This window comes from Numida meleagris, chromosome 3 (assembly GCF_002078875.1).
Source record: "Numida meleagris isolate 19003 breed g44 Domestic line chromosome 3, NumMel1.0, whole genome shotgun sequence".
Taxonomy (NCBI): domain Eukaryota; kingdom Metazoa; phylum Chordata; class Aves; order Galliformes; family Numididae; genus Numida; species Numida meleagris.
This window is the reverse complement of record NC_034411.1, coordinates 10,538,761-10,554,890: the sequence shown is the minus strand read 5'-3', so window position 1 is coordinate 10,554,890 and position 16,130 is coordinate 10,538,761. Positions and strand designations below refer to the sequence as shown.

Genomic DNA, 16,130 nt, shown 5'->3' with positions numbered 1-16,130 from the left:
ATAATTGAATTGTGTAAATTACCCTTTGGTGTAATATACCTTAAACATAACATTGAGATGAACATGAAAAAGGTAGAAAGCTGTTGATTTGCTGTTGATTTGAGAAAACTATTAAACTACATCAGATGTGACTTAGGAGCAATAAATACTGAAAGGCTTTGCAGTCATACACAGTATTAGATGCAGTAAATGGATACTAAACAAAATATTTATCTGCTTAATACTGCGTAGGTAAGCAGATGTCCTTGAGTTGCTGCCAGGCTGTATTGAAATGAACACACTATTTCATAAAGATTAATTTTGCAAACAAATAGGATGCGAGAGACTGAGGCCATTAAAATCCGTTCATGTATCTTGACCACTGGCAGTTTGTTACAATACGAACCACACATTCAGGGCTAAGAATTTCCAAGAGCTTTATGAACATTTTTTCCCTAAACATTGTGTAGATACATGGACACACAAAGAATTACTCAGTAAGATCTGTGGCTGAGGGATATAACCCAGCAAGTTACAAAGATGCCCACTTATAGGTACTATGCTGATGGCACTGCTTTTCTTGACTTTCTAATTCAGCTGTTTTCAGTTCTCTGGAGACAATAAATCCCCAGTAACACAGTGCCATAAGCTGAAAGAGGGAAGGAAGGTGGCTGATTTTTAGTGACAGGGTTCTGAAAGAATTGCAGAGACATTATAAAGTTTCTCAGAGAACATAAAAGCCTTTGTGGAGTGAATGAATTAGGTTTCAGCTGTTGTTTCTTCACGTATGTAATTGATCGTAAGCAGGGTGCTTTTGAACAACAGTTTCAGGCTTTTAATAGTTAATGGGAGGTCAGACCGTAAGTGGAGATCAATCCCAGCATAATAAATTTTACATTATTATATTTGTCTTTCTTGAAACATAAACACTAGAGGACCTATTCTCAAATGGCTTCTGACCCATTTTTTTCATAATTAATACAGGAAATTCAAAGAACATGACTCCCTGTATAGTTGAGACAAAGGCAAATCTGCATTCATCGACATGGGTTAATTAGCCTGTTACCAAACACACTGATAATATGAAGAGCTACAAAATGGTCCGTTATATTTAAGGGAAAGTTTTGACATGAAAACCAGCAGCCACATATTCTTATGGATAAAAGATAACTTTTTAAATTTTGATGTTAATTCTACGTAGTGTAAGATTTACAACTAGAGTTAGCAGCTCTACTAACATTGAGCATGGCAGCAATGCGGCAACAGTATGGAATTGCTCTTTCTTTGTTTATTCCAACAGCAGCATTTAGCAAAAATTTGTGCCGAAGATTCTCTGTCGATATAAACAACAGAGTCTGTCATTGATCTGGAGACTTACTTCTGGGTCATGGTATTCAATATGACTCCACTGTCGCTTGGCAGGCTTTTTGTCTTTTGTATTAATTAAACACATCTGTTGCAACCAAGAAAAGGAGAATTATGCCCTCTCACTTAAATCTTTTGTGCTACTCTAACAATATTGCTAGTGACTCTGAGGCGTAACAAGTTGTTTTTGCTTAGCCTTCTCCTTTTGTTTCTTGAAAGAACTTCATTTCTGGCCTGACACAATATTTTATGAAGTCAACAGAAAGGCTGCCACTGATTTTAATGAGCTTTGTATCAAGTCCTTAACAACACAGAATAAATTCTTTCACTAGAGATACCAGCATGACATACACAGTATGTAGATCCAAAATCTGTCATTCCCCAATTGGCTCAAGGTTTGAGGTCAATACCAGCTGCAAAGAGAACTTTGGTATTACCCGTTCCATCTATCCTTGTTTTGGGATGTACTAGAACTGGAGATTCAGCCATGAATAGCCTGCAGTAGATTATTGCGCATTTCAGATCCCTACGTTTTGGGGAATGCGGAGATGGAACAGCAGGATGTTAGGGTTTTTTGTTTTCTTTTCTTTACACGTTCCTTAACCAGGCTTTGCCCACGTCCATTGTCAAGGCTTTCTATGTCCTAGCCCTTACCTTTACTACCATTGCACAACTCTTTATAATGACGATCAGCTCTGATTTTTCTTCAGTGTAAATTAAACCTTAGATGCTAGATTTGTTATTGCATTTATCTTTGCTAAAGAGAGCTGACAAGTTTTCCTGCGACACGTGCAGATTGGTATTTTGCCATCAAGAAAAAAGCCAAGAGATTTACTTGAAGCACTGTGCAGTCTTGCGAGATTGTTGATATAAATTGAGCTTGAGTTTTTAAGTGCTATGTATAGTGTTTGAAATACTACAAATTGACGGCATTGTACTGGAGAAAAAAAAAACTAATGAGTAGGTAGGTAATTCCATAAAAAGAATTGATGTTAGAAATAAATGTACAGTATCTTTTCAAAAAGGCCAAATGAACTTTTTGCTTTGAGACTGACTCAAAGCAGTTTCACTCAGCGGTAGAGCAATATTGTGAGACTTCTGGAAAGTGAAAGAGTGGTATAACCGTACAACACTTCTTGCTTTCACCTTTAAATTCTGTATCTCTAAGGCTTTTTAAATCCTTTTGTATGTTCACAACATTTCGGTCAATCTAAGAAGCTAAGAAGATGACAATTACGCTATTATGTACTTATTCCATACGTGAGCATGGAAAAAAATTTGATGAGAGTGCTCAGTGGAATAAACTGGATTATGTTTAATAACATTAAGGACATCCACATAAAGAGCCAGCTTAGAACAGCAAGTAAAACTAAACATCCTTATTGACTATGCCCTGTTTCTCCCGGCATGTTTACCTGTCTTTATAGAAGAGTGGACAGCCTATGGTGACTTCATAAATGAAAGATCAAGCGCATGCACAGTTTGCATGCAGTATGCTGTTTTAAGGGTAGAAGTTTTAAATGGAAAATGTCCAGATACGCTGCTCTTTTAGTTCATAGGAAATATGCTGGTGATGAAGTTAAGCACCTGAGTGCTAAGTGGCTTAAGATTTACAACACTTGTTTGAAACAAATTACAAATTCTGTAAGTGCACACTGGAAATAATGTGCAAAGATTTCTACTCATTGAGCATTATGCATGTTAACTATTATGTAGATTGTAGACTGATAACTTTTTGCCCTGACATGACATGTAAAGTATGTTCTCACCCTTCCATTTGTTATCCCCATCTGTCAAAGGATGATAAACCTCAGATCAGTAAAACTCTTATCTGCATGTATTTGTTAATGTCTTGCTTTGCTGGGCAAGATGGCATATCGTATACAGTGCATCATTTTTGTTGTGTAAATGGGCTTGATATATGGAGCTGCTGAGATAACTGAAATTACTTAATTTTTTTCCTCCACGTAGGCCCAATTTGGGAAAACATTTTGCTCAATTCTTCCTTATTCTACGTGTCACAAAGACATGTTCTTAATTTCAAGCATATGCTTAATAAGTGTTTTGAATAGAAACACATTTCTGAATCAGAGCCATGGTATTTTAAATCACTGTATGTGCAACTATGCTCTATTCTGTAAAATGCACTAATATTTAGCTTGCTTAACATTTTCGGAGACAAAGAGCCCTTCAAGTTCAAATATAACATGGTTTGGTTTTAGGGCTCCATTTGCTGTACGAGAACATCTTTTTTGTAAAGCGTGTCATTTTCTTCTGGGTTTGTGTAGACAAGAGTGAATTAATTCTCCTTTATTTCTGTTTTACAGCGGGAACAACATATATCTTTAGCAAAGGTGGTGGACAAATCACCTACACGTGGCCTCCTAATGATCGCCCAAGCACTCGCGCAGACAGATTGGCAATAGGGTTTAGTACTGTTCAAAAAGAAGCTGTGTTGGTACGAGTGGACAGTTCTACTGGGCTTGGAGACTATTTAGAGCTGCATATTGTGAGTATTACTGAAAAATGCTTGTTATTTCTTCATGTCTCAATTGTTCTAACATTTGTGGGTTTGGGGCTTTTTTTAAAAATTTGTTTTGTTGGAATGTAAGTATGAATATTTGAGGGTCAGTAGTGAATTAGATGATCGTGGCTTATAGCATACAGTCCTGTAAAGGATATCAGGCATTCTCAATATACCTTTTACTCTATGTAGTTCTGCTTTATATGACTTTCAAATTAAAAATCATACGGTGACATACGTACAGATATAGCAGCTTATTGCAGTCTAATTACATAAAATGAAATTTAGCAATGTCAGAAAGGTGCATTAATCCTGCAGGATTTAATCTAGAATCTTCTGAAGGAAATACAGTGTATCACAATTGGCTGTGCTTATTGTTAATACCAGAATTTATCCTCTGATTTCACCATTGCATTGTGATGATAAATTGTAAGCAGAAAACAATATTGTTGAGCTAGGAAGTCTGAAAATGTGATTTCAGCTGCCCTAAAGCAAATAACTAGCAATCAAAATTGAAAGCATCTGGATTTCTATGGCAACATAAATAAATGATCAGTTGTGATAAACATAACTAGGGCAATATAAAATGTTGTTGCTTAGATTAGTCTCAAATTTGTTAAATGTATTAGCGCGATTTTAACTTAAGAATCTCACTATTTTCCAAAATGGAATAGTTCCTTTTGAATGAAATTACTTATTGATCTATAACCAATTACACTTTTACCCTCAGAAAGCATTCTGCAGTGATCATTTTCAAAACAAGAGGGAGGTTATGGTATTCAGTCTTCCCAGGCTTTTTTTTTCTGTAAAGGCACTCTTGCATTGTGGACCAAAGTTGTTTGTTTATTTATTTATCAATTATGAAGAAACAAAGAAAGAAGGCCTTAAATATAAACCAGAGCTTGCTTATAGTCTTCTCTTACATTGAAACACAGACAAAACATCTGGCTGGTACTGGAAAATCTTGCCTTAAAAATGTGAACAAAGCACAAAAGCTTGTTTTCCTAAGTCATGTCAAATATCAGGTGCCTAGCTATCATTTCTTCATTTCTTTGCAACCGGAGACCAATTCAACTCACTGTGGAGAACAACGATGCTTTCATCTCATAATGTTATCTTCATCATTAGCATATGAAGGAATGCTTTTCTTGTAGATTTTCTGTACCCGAAGTCTACCAAAATGATAAAATGTGTGCAATCTTCTGAGTTTTCTGTTTTAAGACAAAACATTGGGTTCATTAATTATGAGCGGGAGGTCAGAATGCAAAAATTATTGCCTAGTCACAAGTATTGCTTTTACCCATATAACTTTTAAGCCTGTGCTGGAGCAACAGATGATATAAATAAAAGAATAATTGAGAGTTTTCTATTGTCAGAAAAATTATCAGCTTAGGAGAGAGAGAAAGTGTAGTTTATCCTTCATCAGTCTTTTGAAACTACTTCAAGTGTCTTACTCTGTGAGGTGATCGTGGCCTCCTCCTATTGTCTTTGCCACAGGCTTTGAGAATCTTTTAAACGCACTGTGGTTCACAGCAAAATCCGTGGCAACTATACAGCAAGTTCCTTAGAACAAGGCCTGATCTTCTGAGAGTTCCTTCTCTTTGTTCTTTCTCTACAGTGGAGACACTAAGGGATTGACCTGAAATCCTGACATCTGGCAAGATTTTTTTTAATCACTGTTAGATAAAGCTGGGAAAACTGATGGGATGTAATATCTGAGAGTGTATTTCAAAAAAGAATAGTATTCAAGAGAAAGTTTCAAGTCAGCATTTTCAAAAACACTCGTAGTACATAAGAACATGAATTGTATTAAAGTCAGTGGAACGATAGGCTCTTCTGAGATGATATTGTGAAGCATCGTAGTTGTAAAAGTGAAGGAAAACACTGAAATAGAGAGGCTCATGTGCACGTTATATTTGAAAAATAATTTATTGGAATTAAGTTTTTCAGTAGCTGGCGGTAACTGTTCAACTAGCTGCTGTAGAAGTCATAGGAGGGTTGTGTCATTCAAAACTTCTATCCACAACTGATGCTAGTAAGAATGACTTATCTATTCAATAACCAGAAACATGTTTGAATAGTGCAAAAAGGAAAAACTGGAAGGAGAGAAGAATCTAATTCTGCTTGTTCTTTTCCATGCGTTCACTCAATTTACATAATGAATATGCATGAGTACTCGCAATAAATGTGTGTGTACATTTGGATGCGCTTCACATGGATTACCTACCTGTTTTATACTGAATATAACACTGCAACACAGAAATAATTATGATTTAATTATACTGGGATTCCATATTCCACTAAGATAAAAAGTAGTTCTAAGTGAAAGGAGAGGTTTGAAGTATATTTTCAGCAGGGTAGGTGCAGAGAAGGTTTGGAACTATTGCTTTGAGTTAAAGAATTTAAATCATAGTCTCCACTAGCAAGTTGAGAAGGGTGCTTGTTTGGGATGTTTCAGAACAACGCTGTGAGGGAGCTTGCTCTTAACTTTCTTCACTTTAGCAGCAAGAGACAAAATTACAAGTCTGATTATGGTACTCTAATGTGTGCTTGCCCTTTTTATTATTCTGTTTACTTAAAAATGATGTAAACCTAATAATGAAATCAAGCTTACAGCAAATTCTTATCTGGAAAATTGCTACTTGATCATCTGAATCGCAGCTTTAATGTTAGATTAGAAAGACATTTATTTTAAGTGATCATTTAACCTCCCCAAATAACAATTGTTAATAGGAGAAACATTGCAAAAAAAATGTATTCTGTATTGCTACCAGATGTTTAACAGTTCCAGTGCAAGTATTTTAAATTCCAAGATAGTTTACTATAAAACTCCTCGTGTGCTGTAGCAGCCCAGATGTAAAGGAGTAGCTGTGTGTATAATAGGCATGCATCTCTGTGCTTCAAGAAAGGGGTGTTAATATGATTTAGTTACCCAGATATGCAGTAGTCTGCTTTCTCAGCTATCGCTTGCCTTCTCTTCTGGAAGTGAAGCAGTCTCCTGTTGCAGTTTCTGCTGGCAGATCTAGTTCAAGTAGAAATAGATACCATGCCTAAAAGTTGGGTTGTCTGTTTTTCTACTTTCTTCTCCTCTTCGCAGATAAAAGGACAAATATCTCTGAGATTTATTAGAATCCTCCTTTTTTCCCCTTCTCTTGGCTTGATCTGCATCCATCTCCATTCCAAGAGGAAAAAGGTGGCAGCTTGTTCATGCAGTGTTCCATTAATCGCCATGTGCGCTTGTGTGCTTGCTTTTTCACCAACTTCTAAAGCCCTTACATAATTCTGTCAGTGATTCCCATTCCTGTCTTGGCTTTTCTTCTCCTCTGCCAAGTCATTAGACAGGAAAGCAGATATATGTATGTAATTGTCTTTCACAAGCACTGTGCTCTTGAAGCCTCAAATTTCCAACTTTTCTATGGTGAGGAACAAAGTAGAATTAGACAAAGGGCTCAAAGGGTTTTTAAAAAAAAAAAAAAACCTTTCTGGCAATGCTGATATTACAGTAAGCTGGCATTCTCCAATGCAGCACAGGTACTATTTGCTCTACTAGTGAAGACAAAAAGAATAGATCGCTACCAGTATAAAAATAGAAAGAAATCCTTAAACTCAGGGTAGACTGCAATTGTTTTTTACATGATTTCATTTAAAATTATTAAAAAAAAAATACTGTAGGGAAAGTGGAAACCAGAAGGATTAATATTGTGATGGAAAAAACATGGGAAGCTATTTTAAAAGATGTTATAATGTTACCTGAAAAAGTATGATTAAGGATAGACAATATGAATATTTTCCATGTACGTCACACTTAATTAGTTGGAAGTATTTTGAAGATGTAGTATTACTGACATGATAGATTAATCAGTATTGTATTTAGATTTTCAAAACGTGTTTGTAAATCCTTCCGAGTTCTGATTAATGACTGAGGTGAACAGTCATACGAGAGGAAATATGGCATGTCTTACAGAAAATTGGGTTGTGGATCATGAGTAAATTCAGTTTGTGCTCTTTGTCCCAGCTATTTATATACTACATCTATTAAAATAAACATTACAGGAAGAGCATTTTCATTATAAACTTTTTCCATGAGAAAGATATGGACAATGGTCAGTTGAAAGATTTTGTGACTTCATGTCACATTTAGTTCAAATATTGTCTTGGCTGAGAAGAAAGTTAGTTTCCTCATTTTCTTGGCTATGTATAGCTTTTGTATAGAATATACTTCATTTAAATTTTTTATAAATTAGTGAAATATTTATTATCTCCAAATGAAATGTTGATTTTTGTACAAAACAAAATAATATTGATGCCAAGTGGTGTGGGTTTTCAGCCTGAAGTTCATGGAAAATTCTTCAAGAGTCCTCTCAGTGTACTCCTTACCCAATTTTTGGAGCTTTTGGCCAATTGTAAAGGACTGTTATTCCTACTCCCCTCCCTCAGTCTCTTACTTACACAAATGCAGTACTCTTCTGCACCAGGTTTTTAATAGCATACTCTGTTAGGTTCTAATGTACATGATATATAGACAGTTTTAATTTATGCAAGTATAATGACCTTCCTTCAAATGAACAGAAGTAATTCAAAGTAAAACTGGAAAGAGGATCAGAGTTCTGTGAGTGAGCATACCAGAGAAAAAATTGCAGTCTTAGGATAAATGAATTTATTATTCTCTTTTGAATACTTTACATGTCTTGGGCTTTAATGCTTAATGGAAAGTCAATTGAAAGATTTCTATTGACTTAGTTGTATTTGAATCAATGCCTAGTGAGTTCAGTGTTCTTTCCCTGGGACTGATGATAAAAATCCCTTTGATTTTAGTGATTTTTATTGGTTTGTAATTAATTTTCCCAGGAACAGTTTAATAATCTTTAATATATATATTTTCAAGATAACTTCTTCTAATATTCTTCCTCCAAATATAGAATTCCTTGTTATTATATATGTATCCCTGCGACATGAAGATTTGGTAAGGCCAGAGGTGATTTATATATGCACAAAACAGTAATGACTGTGAAATCTAATTATTTACATCCTGGAAGGCTTTAAAAAAAGAGAGAGAGAGAGCTGGCTTTTGGAAGTCTGATCTTGTAGAAGTGCTGAGCATGCACATCAGTGGCTGAAGTCAATGGAAGCTGAATATACAGTCAGTACCTCTGATAAACATGCCATCATTGTATCAGCTCGGTGTACGACAGGGATAACTCTCCCAGGAACTCTGGAACGACTGTGGAAGTTTGACAGGGCTGTGACATTTAACATTCTTTAATAACTTTGAGGAATGAGAAAATTACTTAAGGATAATGTTATCTGAGAATTTTGCAAATATTTGATGCTTCTTTATTAAGCTTAGATACCTGGTATTTAATTGGTTTTGTTGTTGTTTGTTTTGTTAATATATGAGTATGGAAAAAAGAATAGGAAGCTTAATGGTGCAGGCAGGGATCATTTTCTCTGTAGGGAACAAAACAGCAAATTGGTTTATGTGTTAATTTTCAAACTGAAGAAAAAATCTTATGGAAGAAGAATTTCCGGGCTTACTTATGGGGTTTGAATAATGAAAAGCACTGGTCAAAAAAGAATCATTTGTGGGGCTAGGCAGCCAAGTGAGAATGAAATTCAATGTACACAAACTTAAGTTAATTAGAATGGGAGCAAAGAGTTAATCTAGGGAATTTGTGCTAAATGGAGCAATCATTTACTTCACTGATCAGGTTAAAGATCTCAGTCTGTAGGAAAGAAAATAAATAAATCACTGAAATGGTCAAGCCATACCTTGAAATTATGCAGTTAAGTTATTGTTTTGTAGTAGCAGAGGCTTAAAATGGGATTTTATGATTTAAGTTGTTTGTTAATGCTTCATCTTGAGTGCTCTGCACTCTCTGTTATCCAAAGGATTCTTTTTTGTTGTTTTGTTTTGTTTTTTTTCAAAGAACACTGTTATTTTTCTTCCCGAGCAGGATTTAGCACTGAGCAGCAGCGGTCAGTTCCTGCTGTGAATGGGCCAAATCACAGAGAGAAGGTTTTGGAAATGTGCTAATTCTGGCACAGAACAGATTGATATGTTACTGTACCAAAAATATGAATGGAATTTGAACAGATGATATAATTAAACAGCTTGGCTATGACTGCCATCGTGGTGTTCTGCAACAAGTCCTTATGCTGGCGGGGAAGCTCCGTTATAGCAGCATGGCAGCTCTGATCTTGCAGAGCCCACAAAAGTGATTGAGGAAGCAACTCCTTTCATCTTCTTACACTGTCTTGGGACGAATAGAAGTTCTTATTTCTTCCTCTACCCAGCTAATAACTCCTTTATACATCCTGCTCCTTTTGTACTTTTGGGAGGATAGAAGCTTCCTTCCCAAAAAGCATGCTGTATGAAGGGGTCACCACCTGCCTACCCCTTGCTGAGAGAAAATTACACAACTAGTAAGTCCTAAGTCCACAGTTAAATACCTTTTGTCATAAGAATGCTCAAGCCCTTGACATTGAATCTCCCAAGTTGCTTTCCTCTGACAAAGGTATATAGCCTGGCTAGAGTGAGGAGATACTTAGAACACTTCTGGTGGGCCACACACAAACTCATACATATATATATACACACACTAATATATATATATATTGTACAATCATCTGCAATATGGAAAGATTCCATGTGGCCATAGGGTCATATTAAGATTTCTTGTGCACCAGATTATGGACTTCAGGAACCTTTTTGATGCTGCATATCTCTGGATTATACTATAAGTTGAATTCACTTGTTGGGACTATACATTTTGATCTTAATTCTTTTTGGGCCTTGCTGAACTTAAAGCAAAATGCTAAAAATGTTAAGGATAATAGGGCTTGGGACTGAGTAATTTCATACCAATAACAGAAGTTATTGTGCACTTTTAAGTAGCGAAGTAGTAGACCAATATGGAGAGACAAGCACAAGAGCAGGCATATGTAACTAACATAAAGGGGCTCATAACCTCTTCATAAAGCACTGCTTATTTTGGATATTGTTATTTCAAAACTCACAAGTATTGTACAGACTGCTTCTAGTCTTAATTTCCAAAGATTCTTTCTTACTCCCTGCTTTTCCCTTATTCCCCAAGTATTTTTCCTACCATGTTTTCAAACACAAATTCACATGTCTATGCATATTCTTCAGTCCCAGTGAATCCCAGCAAAGCAGGTGGCAACAGCCAGGTGTCTCAGTGATTATATGCCTTTACTTTCCCACATAATGAGACACTGTGTAGCTAAAGGAACAGGGGGCTCACTGTAAATAGTGACTATGGTGTACACATATGGAAGACCTTGAGCATGACCACTGCTTAGTTCAGTCTGATAAAGAACAAACCACATAAACACATAGCTGAAATTAGGAGACGTCTTTTCTTGACTAGATTGTTTATATGTAACATATATAAATATATAAAATACCGAATTTCTGGCTTCAGAAAGGAGGACAAAAGAATTTTCATATAGTGTAGAGATAAATAAATAACCTGTTGTTCCTCCATAGCAGCTTCTTACCTAGCTGATGTTATACTCTCCTACTGATGTTTTGTTAGTCTCAATGCTTTTTAGTTTGCTCTCGTCTTAAAGGAACAAATCTTATACTAATGTTACTCAAACTGACTCTGCTTATTCCAGTCTAACCAGGTTTCTTTAATTCAAAACGCCTTCCACTGGTTACTAACAAACATCCTTGCATACGAAGGTTATAGATATTTTAATAACTTGGCACTAACTCTTCCAGAACATTGCCTTGTATAAGAAGATCTGATGAAAAATTTAGCAGTCATTTTAGCAACCGTATTAAGTTTTAAAGAATACTTGACTCTTTTCAGTAGTAGAACAGTTGAGAAGTTGGCTGAAACCTGGCTGACCACCTATTGCACAGAATCATAGGCAATTATCATAACATTTGGAGAACGAAAACTCTACAGACAACTGAAGGTCACTTCTGAGGGCTAGCCACTTGTCTCCACCTACCCTACTTGGACACTTTTCTGCTTATTTTAACTATTGTATATGTTGTTACACATATACTGTTTGTTTTATCTAGTAATACAGTGGAATCAGAGCTGATAGTATTTCCTAACTTGTTACTGTCTAATTATCTTCTAATTTTAGAGGAGCACAAAAAGTTCTGCACTCCCCTGCAAGGCATGCATGGGGATGTCAGTTCAAACTCAAGTTGAGCAAATGTGTACCTGGTCTATTAGAAGCCGTTGTAGCACTTTGGGCTGATAATATGTGGTTTTGAAAAAATAAGAATAGATGTGAGAAATGGCATCATTTTGAGTTATTCTAGACTATGCTTTCAGCTTCTGAGGGCATTTTGAATAAAAAAAGAGTGACTGTCACCATGACCCATTAAGAGAAGGCCAAGCTGTCACAGTACAGAATCAAGGTGCATTTCTTACGACTGTAAGCCAGAACCCAAGATCTGGCCCATTAACTCCATAGCTCTTAAATTTATGAGCTCTAAATGAGGATGAGGATATAATGTATGCAGCAGCACAAAGTACAAGTGTAGCAGTTTTTCAGTGAACATGCAGTATGAACAATATCATTTTTAATACCAGTCAAAAAGATTAGTTTGATGCCGAACGAGGCAAGTGGAAAAGCACAGCTGGTGGCCTGAACAGATTCTGATCCTAATTCCAAATAATTCGCGTTCTGCCACTGTCACTACTCATTGGTCTGAAGAAACTGCAGAAATGTAAGTAGGTATGAGCAGGATCTACATCTGGCCAGAATTCTCCTGCTAGAAGGTGAAAGGTGCAGAGACAATTTTACAGAGCCTGCTGCTTTGCTTCAGGCACTTGTTTAAGTAAACATTGGTATTATAGTTAATCACTTTGCGCTAATAAGGAAAGCTTGTCTTAATACTATTCTGGTTTTGTGAGATATTACCTCAATTGTTAGTTAATTAGACCACTTATTTAATTCACATTTTACTCTGTGATGCCTTAGTGTCACCACCAAACTGGAAATGTGTTTAATGTTAGCTTGCTTTCTTAATCCTGGTTGTTTTATCATCTGCAGCCTCTCTCTCACTTTTCGCTTATGTCAGGGTACCACTGAAGAGCAACTACAGTAAAATCACTGACTTTAATCTGGTGTACCAGAGGGTGGAACTGAGCATACTGGGCCCGGTTCTTACATTAATCCATTTAGTTACTTAACTTTCATAATCTCTGACACCAACTAATTGCACCAGGATTGTGTGGGAAAGCAACAACAGGGAGTTTATTTGGATTTCCCAAAACCCAAGTTAACAGTATCTTCATCTGCTTTTCAGTATCATGCCCATGCTATTTAATGGTTTTCTCTCTTAATGAAGCTTGGCGTGCTTGCCACTAGAGCATTTCTAGTGATGATGTATCACTGTAGAGCAGAACATGCTTTCCCCAGAGCTGAGCAGCCTCTTTCTTTCTCTCCTTAGCAACGATCCCAGGTGTGTAACGTTTGCTTTTCTTGTCAGTCTTACAGCAATTCTTCCCATTCAGCAGTGTGCTGCTGCCACTGTTAAGTCTTTCTTTCTTTCTTTTTTTTTGCTTAGATCACGCTGGTCCCAAGCATTTCTGCAGCGATAACAGACATGATAAGGATTTAATGAACTGTTATTGTCAGTGTTCTGATGCTTTATGCTTAATACAACAATCACACTAACTACAGGTGATTCTCCTTGTTAAGTGTTTAGAGCAACTTAAATATCTTTCTGATTGTGAAAGCCCATTTAGACTGAAGAATGCTTATGCTCTAGAGGGTGGGATTAGCTCAAGGAACAATTTGCTTATTCCTTGGCTTTTGATAAGTACCTACCTTATGTTGAATAAGGGATGCCGAGTTAGGCCCTTTTTTGCCACTTTTGTCTGAAATTATCCTGAAGCTTTCAGCACATTGACATGAAACCTAATGCAGCTTTAACTTCTTCTGCCAGAATTAGTAGCTGGTAATCTGTGTTCAGTCAAGGACCAAATTTAAGCCCAAATATTCCCTTTGGGAAGAAGTAAATTGTGCTCTCTGCTGCAGCATTATACGTTCTCTGTGGTCTAGGAAAAGCTGCTCGTAAAGGCCTGGTTCTTTGCATTTTGTGCTGTGAGTAAGAGTTGGTGCTCCCCTTCATTCCAGGCCTCTGGGTGGAAAGGAGGGGCTGAAGTATTATAACCTCAAGTATCATACTGTGCTCCATTTTGGGGCTGGAGTCTCTTGTTATTTTTTGTTCTGCCTGCAACCTTGGTGGACTTGTGACTTAGCCCGTAGTATTCAGTGCATAGGCACTGTGTTTTTCCTATCCGGAGCCCCGTACAGGGTTTCTTTCCCTGCACGGTGAATTTCAGGGAACAACAGAGTTCCTGGATCAAAAGTCCCCAGCTTTTTCTCTGCATAGCAGATGGAGTTTTTAAGGCTTGCTGTGGATTAGGCAGCAGTGCCTTCTCATTTAGAGACAAGTACAAAGAGCATTATCATACGTGAAGTTACTTTGCAGTAACTTCTACCAATTAAAATAAAAAGTGAAAAGATTATGCTATACAGACTTTATAACCACTCAGCATATTTGATAATGTCACTGCTGTCAGTATCATATTCACTACTACACTTAATAGCTGAACAGATGCAGCTCACTAGAGCACCACATGGTATACAGCAGCAGGGAGTCCCATTTGACAAGTTGGTTTTGTTTTATTTCCTTTCCAGAGAGCCTTCCCTGGCATCCCAAGTTTGTGTAGCATTTTGATTTTTTTTATTCAGCAAACAGAAAAGCGCAAACGGAATCTGCGTAGCTTGTTTTCAAAGAAAGAGGCTTTTTACTTTTTAGTGGAAGTGCTACAAAATTCCTAATAAAGCTACTGTAAGGAATGTTTTAATTTAAGCTGGTAATCCTTTGATTTGAAAAGGGTTTGCTTTTAGCAGGTGATATATATCTGCATGCACAGATTGCTTGTAGGATAGAAGCTGTTCTGTTTGTTGCAGTTGGCTTGAGGGTTTGGGATTTTTTTTAATTGCAACATTTTATGTATATGTCTGCAAGTCACTTTGCTTGGTGAGCAATAACTCTTGGCTGTAATAGTGCCATGGGATGCGGCAGTTGTTTGTTGCTTCCACGTTTGTTCTCTATGGATCAATTCATAGGACCACATTGTGAGACTTTCCAATCTTCTAATTGCTTGTCTGGAAAAACACCTGAGTATACACTTTGAGGCTAAAATAAGATGGCTATGCACTTAATATAGTCTAAAAAAATCACAGAACAATACAGAGCACATAATGAAACCCTGGAAAAGTAGAAATGTAGGGTGTTTGTTTCCAGGAAACGTATTGAAGATGGAAATGAGACTGAACTTCTTCTAAGAATTGTGTTGTCCATCCCATGTTACCTGGTCCATAAGTAAACCCGGAATCCCCCTCGGTTATATTTCCCATTCCTTATTATGTAGGTGTGTAATTAAGACTATATGTTGCCAAGGGCAAAACTCACAGGTGATGTCTTCCTCTGAGCTAAAAAATGGTCACGGGTTTGTGTTTAATGGTATTTAGGACCTCTGAATTTCAAATCTCACTTTTAAAAAGTTGCACCAGGTATTTAATTTGTCATTCTTAAGGCACTGATTTTCTTCTTTCTTGCTTTTCACTGCACTTTCAAACTCAAAAAACACAGGCACATCTCCTCGTCACAGCTGTAGTGTGGTACATGATGACACTGAGCTCTGCTGGTGTGGGAGGAGGGGAGGTAGGGACTGCAAGAACAGTGGAGAACTGATTAAAATTCAGAATGAGCTTGATAAAGTGGAGAAATCGTCTGAAATCAGGAAGATGAATTTCTACAAAGGAAAGCACGGAGTTCTGTACCGAAGATGGAAAAATCAAAAGCACCAGTATAAAATGGGGAATAATTGTGGCCAAGAAGCAGTTCTGCAGTAAAGATTGGAAAGTTACAGCTGATTGCAATTTGCTGCAGGAAAAGACAGGCATTGGGATGTATTCACATGTGGGGTGGCAGAGAAGGCAAAGAAGTTAATTGTTTATTCAGTGCTGCTGGGACCTTAGCTGAAGAAGCATGTCTAATGTTGAGTGCTCTGCTTTGAGAAGGAGGTAAGCAAATTAAGCAGCTAGGAAAAGAAACTCTGGTTTAATTAACATTTAGCTCCAAAAAATATAGTGAAAGAATGGGCTTTGTTTCCTTCGTGAAACGGAAGGCAGGGAGTGACTGAATGTGAAAACAGCATTTTAATACATATGGGTTGCTGTAAAGAGGAGTGTGACT

General features: G+C 36.9%; 1 protein-coding gene across 26 annotated transcripts in view; it reads left to right on the top strand.

The window, feature by feature from the left end:
* Positions 1–16,130, top strand: part of NRXN1 (neurexin 1) — a 658,401-nt gene that overhangs the window by 446,676 nt on the left and 195,595 nt on the right. For all 26 annotated transcript variants that reach the window (XM_021391173.1, XM_021391197.1, XM_021391180.1 and 23 more), the window contains one exon: positions 3,672–3,853. In XM_021391173.1, coding sequence (XP_021246848.1) covers positions 3,672–3,853 — 182 coding nt within the window. The remainder of the gene's footprint in view (positions 1–3,671; positions 3,854–16,130) is intronic.